The sequence below is a fragment of the Trematomus bernacchii genome, unplaced genomic scaffold, assembly GCF_902827165.1.
Source record: "Trematomus bernacchii unplaced genomic scaffold, fTreBer1.1, whole genome shotgun sequence".
Taxonomy (NCBI): domain Eukaryota; kingdom Metazoa; phylum Chordata; class Actinopteri; order Perciformes; family Nototheniidae; genus Trematomus; species Trematomus bernacchii.
In genome coordinates, this window is record NW_022987641.1 from 2,077,427 (window position 1) to 2,095,592 (window position 18,166).

Sequence of the window (18,166 nt, forward strand, 5' to 3'; positions counted from 1 at the left end):
AAGTTCCATTAACATTTTTTTTTTTACAAAACTAGTTTTATTTGGAGAAAATGTTGACATTTCGGCTTTCATTGACATCAGGAGAAATGTAGAAAATCATATCAAAATTCATTCAGAATGCATACAATTAAAGGACAAACTGACGATGTCCCACAGAAAGTGAAATAATCACAGACCCAACAGAACTTTCAGTGTTGTGCTGAAAGAGGGTCGATAAATGAACCTCTGGCATTATCAGAATAGTCATTTAGTACAAGGAATGGTATTTATAGCTCACATTTGATGTCTCCTAGGTAGTAATTGATATTTAGGGACTGATGCTGGTAATTACTGGTGATTAAATCTCAATCTGATGAAGCATTACTCCTGGCTGTAATCATCAGAAAAGGTCTCAGCACCACATGTGACCATTTAGAAATTCATTGGAAAATACCAAACGGCTTGTTAAGGGTGAGAATTAATTCATGATCACAGGTTATTGCATTTAGTATCTTTTCAGAACGAGTGAATGAAATTGAAATATGCATTGAGGAAGCCAGTGGGATCCTCCAGCTGAGGGTAGTGACTGATGTGTTCGTCCAGAATGGTGATGGTGGACCTCTGGACCAGCTTCCTGCAGGACCAGGACACGTGTGTCAGTGAATGACATTAAGAGAAACAATAACTATTTAACACATTGGTGGTCTAGTGGTTTAAGACACTGACTCAGAAACCACAGTATTTAGGGTTCAAATCAAGCTTTATCTGAAATCAGTTTTTTTCTTAATCTCCCTACTAAAATGCTCAAAACATGAAGAAAAAGGCAAATATCAACATTTGTTTGTGCATAAGTATTGCCTCATTATTTGCATCCAAAGAATAAATGTAATTTAACCAAAATAGTGAGTATTTCTGACTACAAGTTTTAATGTGGGGACACTCACATCTATCATTCCTCTTTGGTGTAGTGGTAATGTCGTTGAGTTTTAGTTTTAAAGGTTTTTGGTTGGAACTTTCTTTTCTTTTTTACAAAAACATATTTGGAAACTAGGCAGTAGAATGAGCAACCAACAAAAAAGAAGCTACAAAAAACCCTGAAATAATTAAATAAACATTAACATTTTTGTGATCAAAACCTAAATGTAAAGACTTGAACTCATTCATAATCATTAGATTAATAAAAATGTTCCCATAAATGTCCACATTTTGTAACCAAACAAGATATGTGGGAAGTCTTTAAATAACATCTATCTGTTCAGCTCCAAAAGAAAGAACAGAGAGCAGAGTGTCTGTAAAGAGGTTTTCAGACACGGATTAAGAATGAAAGGTCGGGGCACTCACTGGTAAAGACGGATGAACTGGGGATGAGGGTTGACCGGGTCCAGGGGTCCGTAGATCATGTGCACTGAAACACAAGAGGGAGGAAACAGGTCATGGAGGAGAAGATGGAGGGAGGAACACTCAGAGGAAGGAGAGATACAACATGGAGTTCTTCAAAGAAGGTAGTTTAAATTGGAATAGCAAATAAAAGATCTGGATATGAGGTCTAAAAGCTAAATGAGTTATATGATATACAAATTATAATGAATTGGATTTGATTTATATGTTGCAGGACGCCACATTCTTTTCAAAGTCACCCGACACTTGAATCTCACATTTACTCACTGCTACAATGATTCAGAAGAATTGTCTCAGTGACTCTAGCTAAAGCCTTTAGCTTAATTTACTATGAGGTCTGTGTCAGCAGCACACACACCCACACACTCTCACACACTCCCACATACACCCCCCCCCCCCTGAGCTCAGGATCACAGATGGACTACGAAGCTTCCTCTCACATGCTAAGCAGCTTAGCGTCCACGGCTCTACACAACTGAGTTAATACATCTCAAGGAAATGTTTCGGCTGCACAAAATGACCCCTACCCTCTCATTTATAACCCCCACCCTCTCATTCATCAACATGGAGCAACTTTGAACTCACGTGGAACGAAGGTGGAGGTGAGCGCACCCACCCACCGCTCTCTGTGTTTTAATCTCTGGTTGATGTATTGCAGAATGCTGGGAGAAGGAGAAGATTACATGAGTTAGCAGCAACTAAAACAATTCATTTGAATGCAAAGAAAACACACACACCTGTCCAACACTAAGTTGCCGTCGTTGTGGCGTAGCCCCGTCCACATGTCCCAGAACTCAGCGTCTGTGGGCTGTGTGTACGGCCCGAACACGTCTCCAATCCTGACAGACGACAGAAAACATTCAACATTCAACAAGAACATTTATGCCGTTACAACATAGATTTTAATCTCATCATTTGGAAGATAATTCTGGTTCTCTTACCCTTTTTGGAAAAGCATATAGTTGGTGAGACGCGTCAGAACTGGAGCCAGGAAACTGGAGTCCTTCAGAAGCTTTGAGAGACAACACAACGTCTCAGTTAAACCTTTGAGAGCCAAACCGCCACACCAGATTTCCATTCAAATCTTACATTACACAATTCCACATGAGATGAAAGGTAGGATCAAAGGTGACTCACCCTCTGCAGCAAACGTGGGTAATGTGTTTCTGGGAATAAACCTGTGGGAAATAATACATTCAGCACTGAGTGTGACTTTCAAAACATAGCAAACAGATTTAGGTTACATTATTATTTTTACTTAACTATGAAACTAACTCAAATTGCCCGTTTTGTCATACCAAAAGTCACCTCGCGGGAGCACGCACAGCGTAAAGCCAAAACTCACAGACATTTCAGTGATTTGTACGGCAAAGTTAGGTTTGGAAACGGTATCATTTCCTTTTTGGAGGGCATGCATAACACCGGAGCCTCGCTGCGGGGAAGCTTTGGCGCTGTTCCGAGTTTGTTCTAATCTGTCAAAAAGACGGACTGCGTTCAGATTTTTCCGTCATTGTTAAAAAAGACGGGAAATATTCAAATTTTTAGATTCTCTTTAAGATTTCAAGGTAACCCAGGATGAGAGATGAATCTATATTCAGATGTTCTTTGTGGATGAAGCCTTCCTAAGAACTGATTACAGAATATAAGAGCCCCAGTCTTGTTGCTGTAAAGCTGCTAACTACAACATGCCCAAAGACAGTAGACTGTACCTCCGTTAGAGAGACACAGGCTGTTGAAGGTCAGGTGACCTGTGCGGTTTTGGTCACTTCTGTTCAGCAGCAGAGAAACACAGAGGAGGGGGGGGTTAGCTCTTTATCTACCCTGTTATTAAAGGCGTTCCCTGGCACACACACAGACCTGTAGAGCAGCTCCAGGGCCACGGTGTCTCCGTAATCGTGGGACATCACATTCACTCTCTGGTGGCTCAGACCCAGGTGAGCCGCCAGAGCCTCCACCACACTGGCCTGCTCGAAGATGGAGTACTTGTGGGGTCTCTGGGGGGTCCGGCAGGAGGAAACACGTTACGAGTCAGTGAAGTTATAGATCATCAAGCAGGACATGTGTTTATAATTGCTTCATCTATAAAATAGAGACATTTGAACTGACACTACTCACAGGCTTGTCACTAAAGCCGAAACCCAGGAAGTCTAGTGCAATGACTCGATGGAAGCGCTGAGTGAGGGGCTCCCAGATCTGTACAGAAAAACTCTCTGGTCAAACACATTATTTGTAATCGACAAATACATAACACGCACAGATACATACATAGATACTGGAAAACTAAACAGGGGACCACACTCCTCCACATTTACAGCCTTCTTATTCCTTTGATATATTCCATTTCTCCCAGCCTCGTTCACAGATCTCTGCTTTAGTCCTCAGACAGAAGGTCAGTCTTTACATAGTATACATCTCTTCTACAATGTCGCTGACCCAGGCCAGGAGGGGTCTTCCTTTCCAATGATACTATCTGGAATCAAGCCGAGGTGCCCGGCCCTGAGGTCACAGGGAATCTTAGAAGTTCATAAGTCTTCCAGAGTCTGAGTAACCCCTGAGTTATTGGGATGGAACTGTCCACATTGTCTCACACAGTACTACTGTCTTCCCATTTGTTTATTTTTAATGTGTGGTTTCATGTCCATCCAAGTTCCTTCCATCTTTTGGAGCTAGTTAAAGTATGTTGTTTTCAGCATAGAATGCCAATCCCTCTCAGACGATTCAATGTTAAACTCTACCTCCCACTTCATTTTCACATATAGGTTACTTCTTCCATATCTTTTTTGTTAATTGCTATACAGTCTAGAGCAGGGGTGTCAAACTCAATTGCATCTCGGGCTACATTAGCATCATGGTTGCACTCAAAGCGCCAGTTTTATATAAGACTATATAAAAACATATATAAATATTTAATATATATAAAATAATGTATTATATTACCTTATTGCCTCTGCATTGGATTATTATCGGATAGGGTAATAACTTCATAAGTCTCTTAAGTGAGAATGTCACAAAATGATTTAAAAAGAAAAGCCAAATTCTGGAAAAAAAGGCAAAATCAAAAAAAAGAAATGACATTTTGAAAAAAAAGTAACATTTTGAAAAGAATGTGAGATTCTGAGAAAAATGAATATTTTGAAGAAGAAATGTCAAATTCTGCGAAAAAAGTCAAATTTGAGATGCATTGTGGGACATGTAGTCTATGGGCAACGTGCTTCTGTAAATCGGCATGTAACCGTATAATAAACATATTATATTCTTTGCAAGCTCTTGTGGGGCCACAGAAAATGAAGTCACGGGCTGGATTTGGCCCCCGGGCCTTGAGTTTGACACCCCTGGTCTAGAGACCATTTTTGAGGGGGTTTGATGAGACGAGCCTGCCAGAACTCCAATTACTTCATTGCCTTCTATTGAGATTCCTTTTTTCATTTCTGTGTCATGGAAATGTTATAGATATTTGAACAGGTCCTTGTTTTCTAGCTCAAACTCTGAAATAATCAAATGTTTTTAAAGGAGTGTCTCTATACGAGTCCAGCTAACCCAATCAAAGTCTCTTCAAGCGTCAAAACGACATCTATGCTTTTTAACGGTGCTTCGGTGTGTTTCACTAGCTACTGATTGCGTACCTTGTTCCAGTCGAAGCTGGAGGTGGGGAAGCCGTGCAGCAGAATGATGACATCAGAGCTTCCCAAAGCACCGGAGGAATCTGGTTCAGGGAGAGAAGACATTTACATGTATGACAAGCACATGTGTGGAAGGGATGGACGTCATGGTGAAAAAATAAAGAAACAAGATTATAACTAAGAATATGATCAGGTCTCTCAAAAGCACACGGCTTAGCTCATAAGACAATGTGACATTTATATAGATTGAACAATTAGTCGATAAAGAAAATGAAAACTTGAACATGTAATGGCAATCTCTATGGTTATAAGCTCTAGAACAGCCGAAAAATAAAGTGTATCTCTTTGGGTGTTAGACTGATAGCCAGTCAGACAAAACGTACGATGTCTCTTATAATGGCTGTTTTTCACTTGATTTGGATGTTAAAATAATAATCGTGAATTGAAAACGTAATGAAGCCCTGGTCAAAGTAATATTCCATTACACTCCTGACTACCCGTGTGTGTACATTAACCCCAGCACTGTGACCGAGGACACATTCCAAACTCACCTCTGTAGAAGATCTCCCTGCCTCTGAAGTGGAACACCTCCCCCGCACTGTGCCACTTCTGCAGGGCGGGGGACAGGTGGGGGGGTGGGATGTGCAGGTAGACAGCCACCAGTGGGATGCAGATCAAACCCACATGCACCCACCACTCTTTCATGTTGAGCTCAGCGGTGGGGGGGTCTCATTCCTGCCTCTAGGAGAGGATGGGTCACATGCAACAGTATGGATTAGATTAGATGTACACCATTGATCCCAAAGTGTTGTTTGTTACAACGGCTTGTTAACAGATCATTGCACAAGAGTTCAACAAATAAACAGTGTATGTTTACATATCAACAGAATTAAGTTAGATATCCATAGAGTATCAATAAAAGAAACACTATAAAATACACAGAATAATTTAGAATAGGCCTACACTAAAATAGGCCAACCTGGTTTAGCAATTAGCATACTCACATGTATTCATATTACTTAAAAATGTCAATAACAGTATATAGTATATTCATATTTATTCTGTTTATAGTGTATAGTACTGTCTTTTTTGGACCTGATCTATAGTATATTCAATTTCTATACTGCTGTTTATAATGTCTAGATACCTCCTTATACTGTTCATAGTGTAAATACTGTCAGATGTATATTTGTATTATACAAATATCACTGTACTTTACTACTTGTTCTGCATTTCTGGTTAGACGGTAAGTGCCTTTCGTTGTCTTAGTACTTGTACTCTGGACAATGACAATAAAGTTGGATCTAATCTAATCTAAAATAATGAGGAATAGGTCATATAACTCCATACAGGTGAGATCTGGCTGCCTTCTCACCTATATTGTTGACATTACTATACAGCACGATCATCCAATGTGGATTGTGTGGCGTTCAGGGACCAGCACTAGCTGACAGAACATGCTAACTGAGCTCTAACACTCAAATAAGGATACAACGTTACAGTAAATTAGCTTAAAATGAACGATTTTAAGGGGGGAATTCAATAACGTCCAACTCAAGAGGGAAACACACAGCTTCCCCTTCACTCATTCTACAACACGGTGTGTTAGTTTTGAGAGGCTGACAGTGTAGCAGACTGTAGTACTTACAGAAACGTTACGACCTGTGATTAGCAGACCTTCGGCCGGTGTCAGAGTCCATTACTGCAGAAGGGATTCCTGCAGAGCGGAAAGGAACCTCGGTAAGAGGAAGAAGAGTGTAGACGTCTCACTCTGTTGCTAGGCAAACTGAATTATCCTAGCAGCGCACTGGGTTGTGGTTGTTTTCGCGACCGCATGTGAAGAAGGCGACCCCGAGTGACTCATCTCTACAATACACAATCTTTGTTTAAAGGGCTACAAGCAGAGGTCCAGAGATAAGTCGACTGCCCTCTGGTGGTGTGGCTGTGCAATGACAACTGATTTTGTGTTTCTAAATTCAGTTTATCAGATCATACATCGATAAATCCTTTAGCAGAATCAGATGATGAATTTATTGGTAACAGCTTTTATCATATATTAATAATTCCAATGCCCCTTAAAATGAAATTGATCTGTAGACTATAACATAAAACATCGAGTAAATAAGCAACAATGTGAAAAGGAAAATCAAACTCACAAAAAATCGAATCCTAAAATGTATTAATAAAGTTACGCACTCCATAATAGTGAATGTGTTTTAATTAAAATAAGATTGGCAGACTGACAAACACACATATGTCCTCACAGAGCGAGCAGGTGGACAGCTCCCTTGACCTCTGATGCTGGAGGGTTTCACAGAGGGAAGGTACTAAAGCAGCTGTGTGCATCAGGCACTGTACATATGTTCCTCCATCATAGATCAATGCAGATTAGCTGACTCCTGCAGTGCAGATTCTGTCAGGAGGGTAATGGACAGCGGCTGTTAGCAACAAGCAACAAACCGTGCGCGGGCACGCATGTGCCTTATAGGTGTGCTCTTGTACTTTAACAAATAGCACTACACTCATGGATGTACAGTACACAGAGAACACTACACTCATGGATGTACAGTACACAGAGAACACTACACTCATGGATGTACAGTACACAGAGAACACTACACTCATGGATGTACAGTACACAGAGAACACTACACTCATGGATAATCCGCCAACGCAGCAGTCTGCACGGATACAATATGGGTTCAATTAATCAGATGAGAACGGCCAACAAAATATTTTGCAAAATAGCTTGGACTTTAAAATATAACTACATTAATTAATGTACTCTCATTATCACACAGAAACTTGGCAGTCTGAAATTATTTTATAAATCCCCTTAGGGACTCCATACATTTATACTATATTTTTGTATCAGCACATTTTTTAGATATATTTTATAATAATCAAATTCTACAATATTTTTTTTTTTTGGATCAGAATTATTTGAATAAAAAAAGACATGACATGAGATATTCAATAATCCCAGCCATTATTTACAATGTAAATAATCTGACAAAGCTCTCTAGTTTACGTATTAAAATACATTGGAACGTAAATTCACACTATATTTAACAGTGATTTGTCAGCTTTGTCCATTAGCTGATGATTATGAGTCAATTAAACAGTTACTTTAGTGTGAAAATCACTCTCACAAAAGCCAGAGATGTTAGCTTGCAGAAATGTAGACCACATTTGAATGCATGACTCCACTCCATAAATACTGCATGGGAAATGAAAAACATGGCCCTGCAATTAGGCTAAATACATTTTTTATTTTTAAAAACCATACACATTACTCGACAAGTTTCAAATGTAAATCCAATCACGATATCCATTTAAAATGCTCAAGATAAACAGACATGAAGTACTTTTATTTCCAAATGTTAAAAGATAAAAAAATAATCCATAAAACAGATGGAAAAACATTCATTCCCACTACAGGAAGAAGCTACAGAACAAACTCCTCATGTGGATTCCGCTTGCCTTTTCAATTTCTCACTTTGTATGCAATCCCAGCTGCTATTTTATCATCTGTAAAAGATATCAATCTAAGTGTTTCCTCAGAGAACGTTGTGATTTAACATCTCCACGTCCTGTCCACGGCCCTCCAGGTGGAGACGGCCAGCCGGCAGCAGGACAATCTGCAGCCTGCTGGCCCAGCTCCTGTGTGGGTGACGAGCACCGTCCCAAACATTTAATTAAGCGTGGTAATATACAAACTAAAGAGGCCTGTTCTCTTTCACACCGATTGCACCCTGAGATGAATATTCCAGAACAACACACATTTTAGTGGCCAAAACCCTCCCCATATAACGTGATTGGTGTCAAATCATCCAAAATTGGTTTAGTACGATGAAAGGTATCATCGGTAGTGTCATAAAAATACAAAGGTATACGTTTTATTATGATTTGTATCAAAATTGTTTCCCCCAAGGAACGCTATGAAATAAAGTACCCTGTGCAGATAGATACCAGTGTATGCCTAGTCTTTATTCTTGAAAAATGCACATGTCCAATTCTTTAGCGTTTCCAGTACATCAGGTGTCAAAAATATTTTACAAACAAACCAAATGCAGCAACATTAATCCATGTTGAAAGGAGTCTTATGGACAGGGTTCAAATCAAAGAGACCAAAAAAAGAAGCCTTCCCCCCCGTTTTTGACGTTTTTAAATGTCAACAAACCAGAACTCGGAGGAGTTAAATTAAGTTGTTCCTAAGGCATGACTCAAAAGATTGATGAAATATGAAAATAATTCACTTGCTCTTTTTTTTAACCAAGACATCTTTTTGCTATCTAAATACACAAAGCCTGAAGTTAGAAAGGTTCTTTTGTGTTAGATTCCTTTTAAATTAAATATTTCCTCTATGCCTGAGTCAACAAATGTTAATATTGTACATTGGCAGGGGGGTATGTTTGCTGAGATAGACAAAAAGTAAAAATGAAATGCACTGGTTTAAAAAAACAAAAAAAAACAAAGATGACCAGGGACCATATTTACCAAGCATCCAGAGCGAGCGAATGATTCACAACTGGCCCAGAACGATCAGAATGAAGCGGATTGGTCCTACGCTTAGCTGTAGGAGTAACAGTGTTTATCTGAGGAGTTACCTGCAGGCGGGAAATGCATCGTCTCAATTGTTTTTGTAGCCAAGGCACATTCAAGTTTAGTGTAAGTGAAGAATAAATAGGAGCACTTGCTGAATACAGCAATACTTTGAACAAAAAGGTGATTTTAGTGTTTTATGAGCTGTGGATAAAATAAATGTTAGCCTTGCATGCATAAATTAGTCACACACCCATGAGATTTCCCTGCATCAAATCTTTTAAATCTAACTACTACAAGAAGACATTTTACTTTACGGTGCAGTGTGTAAAACAAAACAAATCTAAAGAACTTCTACTTCCTGCTGAAGCGACTGCAGGAGGTTAATAACTTCATTTCCGACTGCGAGGTAAGACTTTGTTTCAGCATGATATTGGTGTCAGTCTGAGATGCTTGCTAAGTATGGGCCCAGATATCCTCTTAACTCCCTTTAATGAGTGAACCTTTAACATGTGGAAATCCTTGAACACAAAAGAATGAATGAAAAGAGAATCCAGAACTCCAGAAGGTTTTGTGCACATGAAAACTATCGAAGAAATGGAAGAATATTTATAGCAATGTTAGTGGACAGAGGCCCGAATTGTCTTTCCCGTCCCGTCTCCTGTGAAAACTCCTCCAACCGTGGACCTCTTTTCTATACAAGCCTTAGTGTTTATCGGTTTGGCTAGAAGGTTCTACATGTATCTACAAATATATAACAAATAAAACTTGCAGGCAAAAATAGTTAAGTTTCAATAGAAACACCCTTTTTTTTCCTGAAAATACAGCAGTATCTGAAATAATCCTCTCATTCATTTTATATTCTGTCTCAGTTTTCTGCATCATACATCAGGAAGCTCTTTTGCCTACAAACAGAAAAAAAGTATCTACAAACTTTGTAAACAGACCTGCTTTTTCCAAAAACATAAATAACTCAAAATATTAACAGCCAATGGAGCAGAAATAAGTTTTGAATGAGCAAGGGCCAAAGAGATAAATATACAACACCATTCAGATAAAAGAGAAGCGTAAAGGTTCTTTCAGAATTCTTACAGACGATCTTCAAGCCAGGAGGAGCACCCCCCCTTCTCAATTAAAATAATAATAATAATAATAGAATAATAAAAACAGGTCACTTTCAATCTGAGTTTATAATCACCCCTTGTTTACCGAGAAAAAAAAAAAAGTGACCAAGGAGGGAGGGGTGGAGATAGAGTCCTTGTGTTGCAGCGGGGTAATAATAAGAACAACAAAAAGAGGACCAAAGCATCCACACCAAGCCGTACATTCCTCTGAATGTTTGCTGTTCTGAGTCCAGCCAGCTCACACACGCTCTCCTTCTAGCCCTTCGCCTCTCTCTCCAAGTGTTCGTCGTTCCTGTTGTCTGCGTGGAGCTCCTCGTGGCGGGTAGACGGGTGGTGGAGACACGTGGCGGGGGTCAGATCAAAGGGAGGTCTCCAGGCTGTGTAGGGGGCTCCCCGGGGCCGAGGGGGTTCCTGATTTGGGGCCCTCTGGGAGGAGGTGGTTACCGCTCTCCACAGCGTTATTGTTCTGGTTTGGGGAGGGAGAGACCGGCGTGGTGGGGATGACGGTGGGTGCGATGGTGGTGTGGGAGAGTGTGGGTGAGGGCGGTGTGGGCGTGGTGTTGCGGGGGCTGGAGGAGTTGCGCTTGGTAGGAGCGTCGTCCTCGGCGTCGGTGTCATCTATGAGGGGAATATGGGGCTCAGAGTCCTCTATCCGGAACTCGGGGTGGTTCATGAAGTTGTGGATGGATGACCGCGAGTCGGGCTTATCCTGCCCGTCATAGAGGGAGATGGAGCTGCGGAATGCATTCACCACCCGGATCTGGAGGGAGGGGGAAGTGACAGGGAACACACCGTCAGTCACAATCAGTACGGGTGTTAGTGCGTTTTAAATTTGGATAACATAAAAAACTGAAGGGCGCAGGTTTTCTTGGGTCAATAAGAAGTGAGTTTTAGGGGCAACCAATTCTGTGAGGGGGAGAACTCTCGTGCAGGTGTGCAGTTATGTCCAGTTGTTTAAATTCACAACTTGTAATAGCAGTTAACTTTAAGTTGGCTGCCTAATATTTGCCGAGACGTTTGCCTTCAAACCACCGAAAATTCATACTTGTATGGCAAAAAAGTGTAATGAGGAGCAGCCTATGTTCTTCAGTTCGATTCATTTGCCAATATACCAACAAATAAATGTAAAAATGTCACAGAATTTACCTTTCTGATGGACAGAAATGATGCTAATGCTAATCAAGTATAAGCACGAGCTAGACTTTAGCCATGACTCTAAGGAAAGTGTTTCGGAAGAATAGAAACTTCGAGTTCCATTCAGTAGAAATAAAACTGATACCTGACTGTAAGCTTGTAAAAACAGATATTCTTCAAATCCATGAAGGAAATCCTCCAATGTCTTGGGAAGGGTCAATCCAATGTCAAACCCAATGTAATGTATGTTTTGGTTTTGGTGAGTTCAGTTGCAAGAAGTCACAAAACACTTGGTGTCTGATTAATCAAAATGCAAAAAGGAAACTAAGAGACAAGAGGGATGTTGTTCTTTAGACAAGAACACATCCGAAGAGAAGAGAGGACAGAGGCTGGACACAAGAGTTTACTTTTGTTGGACATGCTTAGGAAAGAGTTGGGAGAGAAAAAAGGCAGGAAGAACAAACGAAAAGAAAGTGACAGAGAAAGAGAGACAGACAGAGAGACAATGTGAATAGAGACAAAAAAGACAGTTAAAAACAGACAGGGGAATAGAGGCATAAAGAAAGACGGAAATAAAGAGACAAAGGAAAGAGACAGAAAAGGAAGGACAGGAAGAAATTGAAAGAGGAAAGAGACAGAGACAGAGACAGAGACAGGAAGAGAGGCAGAGGACAGAGACAGGAAGAAAGAGACAGAGGACAGAGACAGGAAGAAGGAAGGGGTGGTCAGTTACAGCTTATGTTTGTGGGGTAAAAACAAAGAAGCTGCGGCAGCCAAGCTACAAGCTGGTTTACGTGTCAAAAACAGCACAAAGAGAAAAACTCACAAACGAGACCAGAGAACTTTGAACCCATGCAGAGCGTGGCGCTACCTTGTGTTCAATGGTAGTAAACCTTTGAGTATAGCCCATGACACATTTCACAGAATCTAAAGAAGAATATGTGGGGAGTCAGTGGAATTCATTCTTTTCAGGCAACACATTGCCAGGTGGACACATACTGACAACAAGGATTCAACAAGGAAAAAGACTTTGAGGAACTCAAGGAGAAACCTGAAAGGAAAAGTTCAGAGTTTAGAATGGAGGCAGGATCAAGGGATTCAGGGGGTCCCATCTGAGACAGAGATCTGAACATTACTTAAATTGCATATTTTCCGACATGCCATGGGGGAAAAAACAGTAGAACTAGGGTGAATGTATCTGGGAAAGTCCCACGTTTTTACATTCAAGGGGCAAAGACATTTGTTCCATACTCGGGACATCTGTTAGACATTTAAGATCCACGGCTGGTCAGATGGTCTTTCCTAGGAAGATCTGAAAGAGAAAAATAGTCACCAGCCACACGGTTGTTGGAGCACGGCCTTTGGAAATACCATCATCAAATGATCCGTGTCCGCTCTCTATGTGGTGATGTTTCATGCAGAAAAAGGCTGCCAGATCTTACATAACTATACGCATCCAAATGCATAATAAACTGTCATATAAGCTGCAGCTGCTGGTCCACTACAGGGTGCTATTGGAGCCTCTCCCTTGCCACCCCCTATCTTTTTCACGGAGAGCCACAGCTGGAGGAGAAAAGCTCATTATTTCACTGACTGACAAGACATCCACTGACACTCGGATACATTTACTCACAGGAGGTCCCCATCTATGGTTTTTGGCCGTGATCATGGGCATATACTCAAAACATTTACCCAACTAGGGACTAGCGAGCTGCGACACAGACCCATGGGTGCTACAGAGGAACAGAGCACACGGGGGGGGGGGGCAGCTGCAGGCAAACCTGGTGACAGTCAATCCAGAATATAATGTTTGTCAAATATGACACATCACCCCCCCTGCCCTTCCCAACCTATGCCATTTCTAGGACTGAAGCAGAAGCAGAACAGAAAACATGATGACACAGAAATAACACTTTGACACTAGAAGCGACCTGGTTACATACACATATATATACAGCAGTGTTGTCGAAGCAATATGGAAGATGTCTTGTTGGTGTCTTTTTGACATTACATGACATTTGAGGCATGAGAGAGTAAAAGTGTCAACGTTAGGTGAGAAGAAGAGTGGAGGAGGAAGATGTTAGAAAAACAGAAGAGATAAAAAAAGTCTCATGCACTAGAGGAGAACACGCACTCACACCCCACAGTGGCAGAAGCGGTGTTGGCGGCAGTGGCAGTAGTGGTAGTAGTGGATAAGGCTACATGTGTAGGGCTAGAAACATTGGTTACATCGTGCTGTTGTTGGCTGGAGTTGGAGGCCTGCCGCCTTAGAGCCCCCTGAAAGGAAGTTCCACTCTGGAACGCACTCACTACATCCATCTGCAAAGAATCAGACAGCGTGACAGGAGAAAAGCCCAGAGGAAATAAAACAACACAGCCAGAGGAGAGTGAAAAATAAAGAAAAGGCACCAGTAACAATAGAAAACATAACTTGGAAATTGGATTTAGGCATTATAGTTCAAAGAGAGAGAGAGTAAAGGGGGACGCTGGGTTTAAAGGCACTGATCGGAGGGAGCTCTGACCTCTTTCACTCTTTTCTCCGCAGAATTCGTCCATATTTCCAGTGAATAGCAATGCCAATACGCTTTGAACATTCAGCCGTTTTATCGTGCTTCGAATCCAATCCAATCGCTTCTCATCAGTACCTTCAAACTTGTCATGTTTTAGCAGATTCAGAACGAGTCAGAAATAGCCCAGAAGCAAAACAGAAAATAAGAGGAAAGGCTTTTGTTTAAGGGCACAAGCCATTCTTTAAGAATGCCGAGAAAGAGAACATCGATTTTAAGCTGGAAGAGCAATAGAGAGTTAAAGGGTTTATGGCTTTTGATTCCCTTGGACTTTGGGGGTGTTGGTTGTGGTACAGGGAGGGTCTGTGGATGGTTACCTGAGTCTGGATGCGGTTGAGGCCTCTGAACCAGAGGATCTGGCCTCGACGGAGCTCCCGCTCTGCGTGGTCGATCTCATCGTTGTCGTCCAGCTCGTCCAGCTCCTCGTCCGGGATCTCATCCTTCTGGGTGCCATGGCCCGCTGATTTCAAGAATTTTAAGCGGCTGGTAGGTATCGAGGAGATGACCTGGAACACATGAGTATTTACATGAGCAGCACTGACTTATGAAAATGTCAAACTCCTCCGATTGGCATTTAATTACGAGCTACGTTTCATCAGAGACATTAAACAGCCGGTGACCCTAAAAATGAGCCGCCTGCCAGGCTCCATGGCAACGACAGCTGTACGTCATCTAGGTTTGCTCCGTGTCCAAGCTCATCCCACAGTGAGGTGACAGGCTTATAAATAAACACATTTTTGTAACAAAGCTAATAAAAAAGGGGATAATAATGATGTTCTAAGTTATGCTAACAAATTATTTCATCACGGTACAACAAATATAGACCAGAAATAATAATAAACTAAACATTTCAGTAATTTTTAAGCAAAAGTGCTGAAAATGATACAGCTTCTATCATGATTATTATATAATTTGAATGTGTTTTATATATATAGTTGTTTTGGCCACAGGAAAAGATACCATGAATAAAAGGTATTTGACATTCATTTCATTTGACAGTTCAGATTGACCTAAATAAAATTGAAGATTGGCTGAAGCTATGTACAGGGAAGTATAACTACTACAGGTTTGATTTAAAATTAAAATATTCATTTTGAATTTGGGAGTTTACCCATCTCTTTACAAGAGTACAACATACTGTTGCATTTATCTGCCACCATTAGACACCCATTACACCAACTCCACCACAGGGGGGCAGTGTCATACCATTGTTTCTCTCTGGCAAACTGACGGTGAAGCTCAGTTGTATAGTCACTTCATACCTGTCCCCATAGCAGAGAGCCAAAGCCTAAGAAAGTGCACCATAGCCAGTGGTCGAGGCTCAGAGCCACGCAGCTGAACGGCTTCCCACCAAACTGCACTATGACGATCTGGAGAAGCAGGAAGAGGCGGAATTCATTAGAGAGCAATCTTTGAGATTCACATTTGTAGGTTGCAAGTCTCAGGGACTGATCATGTTTTTTTTGCAGTATGAGTCACCAAGCAGATTTACAAAAAAAAGATATAAGCCGAAATATTCCTGTGTACTTTACCTGGATAATGAAGGTACCAAAGACAATACTACAGAAGATGAGGTTGTTGAAGATGCCTTCAAAGACATTCCTTTCACCGTGGATTTTGCGGGCATTGATCTCGTTGAAAAGCTGCATCAGTACAAAGGTATTGAAGACAATGGTGTAGTGTTCAGAGGGTCCAGCGTGGAGCGGTGCATTCCTGCCGCTGTCGATATCAAAGATTTTCTCTCCTACAGGGAGCAGTCAGAGAAAATGTGTTCAAATAAACGGACGGATTTACACAATAAGTCCACATGCTCTGTGCACCCTGGATGGGTTCTTACCGGCAAAGAGCAGAGTGAAGATGGTGATTAGCTGGAACACTCCCTGACCCAGGATGTTCTTCATCATGGTGCGGGAGATGAGAGGCTTGTTGCGGCCATATGGCTTCCTAAGCAGCAGGGCTTCTGTAGGGGGCTCCGTGGCCAGGGCAAGTGAAGCAAAAGTGTCCATGATGAGGTTGACCCATAACATCTGGACTGCTTTCAGTGGAGAGTCCTGGAGGCAGAGAGAGGCATCACATTATGTTGAGAAGAGGGGGAAGAGAGGGAGGAATTAACTGGAATTACTGCCTCTCGGTTGAATGCCTCCGCCTACCAGTCCAGCTGCAGTTTATAGCCATGTCTGTGCAAAATGTCATCATTTTATCCTATTTGAAATGTGTGTGAAATTGTCTTAATTAGCACATGCGTTTTGAGTGAAGCCCACAAACTTGATCTTTGACCATCAAATTATGTTCAATAACATTAAAATAATCCATCTATCACAGTCACACATAGGATCAAATCTCAAACACCATGGAAATACGACGCATAAATTAAATAGATTTTAACTGACATGAACCAAATAGCAATGTATGCCCTTGTCTGCAGCACAACTGTCAGTTATTTGGTTTCCGTACACAAATGCAAATGGTATAACTGATGAAGGTTTATTGCCACAGGGCAGGCTTATTATGGAAATGAAGACTATTTCTGAGGAATATATTGAATATTTAAGATAGATCTGCAATCTTCTGGTTGAGATACAAAAGATGATATTTAAATCACTGCATTTTCACATGAACAAAATAGACTACATTTTGCCACTTTGATGGTGTGAAAAAAAATCACGTCACACCCTGTGTTTCCCCTCAGATGTCCTAGCTGGATCTTCACAAGGTCATATTTTCACTCCGTTAAAGTGTGAACCAGTGAAGAAACGTTTAGTTCAACCACCTTCATGCTAGAGACCAATGCGTTTTCTTTTATATTAACTCTGTTGGTGCTGACCTGTGTGATGCAGGCTCCTGTGAATGCTACGATGACAGCCACCACGTTGACAGTTAGCTGAAACTGGAGGAACTTGGAGATGCTGTCGTAGACGTTGCGCCCCCACATGACGGCTTTGACGATGCTGGAGAAATTGTCGTCAGTCAGGATGATGTCAGAGGCCTCCTTAGCTACATCTGTGCCGGCAATACCCTGGAGACAAAGAAAGATGATGCTCAAGAATCTGCCTGCATCTGATCACAATATATAAACATTCTAATATAACCAATAACCAATAAATGTAATGTTAGCATCTTCAAGTAATAGATCCTCTTTTTAAGTCTTATTAAAGATAGCAAACAGAGAGAAAACTCACCATGGCAAAGCCGACATCAGCTTTCTTCAAGGCGGGACCGTCATTGGTACCATCTCCTGTCACGGCTACTACTTGTCTTTTTTCTAACACTGTGCTGTCAATAATACCTAGATAAAAGTAAAACATACATTTTCAGAATAATCCTTGAAGCTGAAAACAACAAACTAGTAACAGCAAAACATTTAGCTCAGACCAGAATAACCGATTTACCTTTCACTAGGGTGTGTTTGTCTGTGGGGGAAGAGCGTGCCAGTACTCGTAGTTTGGGCCAGATCTTGTCAATGCGCTCTTGTTCGATCTAGAAACATGAGAAAAAACCCTGATAGAATCTCAAAAGCAGCATTTTCAACTGTCAATTTTGAGGTCAAGTATTTTGCTGCCGAGGCCCACCTCTCCTTTCTCATTGCGTATCCTTCGGTTGAACTCTTTTCCCTCTATGCAGATGAAGTCGTCTCCGGGCAGTAGGATGCCACACTTGGTGGCGATGGCTCGAGCGGTGTTGATGTTGTCCCCAGTCACCATCCGCACTGTGATACCAGCGCGCTGGCATTTCTTGATGGCGTCTGGGACCTGCAGGAAAGAGGAAACACAATGAATGAGTAATGCATGTTTTGCATATC

At 41.3% G+C, this 18,166-nt stretch overlaps 2 protein-coding genes across 6 annotated transcripts in view; both read right to left on the bottom strand.

Moving 5' to 3' along the window:
- Positions 1–14: 14 nt before the first annotated feature.
- Positions 15–6,784, bottom strand: mest. Its single transcript, XM_034133547.1, has 12 exons — positions 6,646–6,784; positions 5,549–5,738; positions 5,001–5,080; positions 3,493–3,570; positions 3,235–3,371; positions 3,087–3,145; positions 2,515–2,555; positions 2,319–2,389; positions 2,115–2,216; positions 1,963–2,039; positions 1,321–1,384; positions 15–613 (listed from the first exon to the last, which is right to left on the bottom strand). Exons 2-12 carry the CDS (start codon positions 5,700–5,702, stop codon positions 496–498), a joined length of 981 nt encoding a protein of 326 aa, XP_033989438.1. The 5' UTR covers positions 5,703–5,738; positions 6,646–6,784; the 3' UTR covers positions 15–495.
- A 1,465-nt stretch (positions 6,785–8,249) lies between these two features.
- atp2b1a (ATPase plasma membrane Ca2+ transporting 1a) overlaps positions 8,250–18,166 on the bottom strand; it is a 38,031-nt gene continuing 28,114 nt past the window's right edge. The window contains exons 13-22 of one of the 5 annotated variants that reach the window (XM_034133548.1): positions 17,937–18,116; positions 17,757–17,844; positions 17,547–17,653; positions 17,192–17,383; positions 16,205–16,418; positions 15,900–16,111; positions 15,630–15,737; positions 14,685–14,873; positions 14,030–14,119; positions 8,250–11,426 (exon numbers count right to left, since the gene is read on the bottom strand). In XM_034133548.1, coding sequence (XP_033989439.1) covers positions 11,025–11,426; positions 14,030–14,119; positions 14,685–14,873; positions 15,630–15,737; positions 15,900–16,111; positions 16,205–16,418; positions 17,192–17,383; positions 17,547–17,653; positions 17,757–17,844; positions 17,937–18,116 — 1,782 coding nt within the window. In that variant the 3' untranslated portion in view covers positions 8,250–11,024. Of the gene's footprint in view, positions 11,427–13,934; positions 14,120–14,684; positions 14,874–15,573; positions 15,738–15,899; positions 16,112–16,204; positions 16,419–17,191; positions 17,384–17,546; positions 17,654–17,756; positions 17,845–17,936; positions 18,117–18,166 lie in introns of those variants that run through there. The other 4 variants (XM_034133550.1, XM_034133551.1, XM_034133549.1 and 1 more) reach the window with 4 other exon arrangements.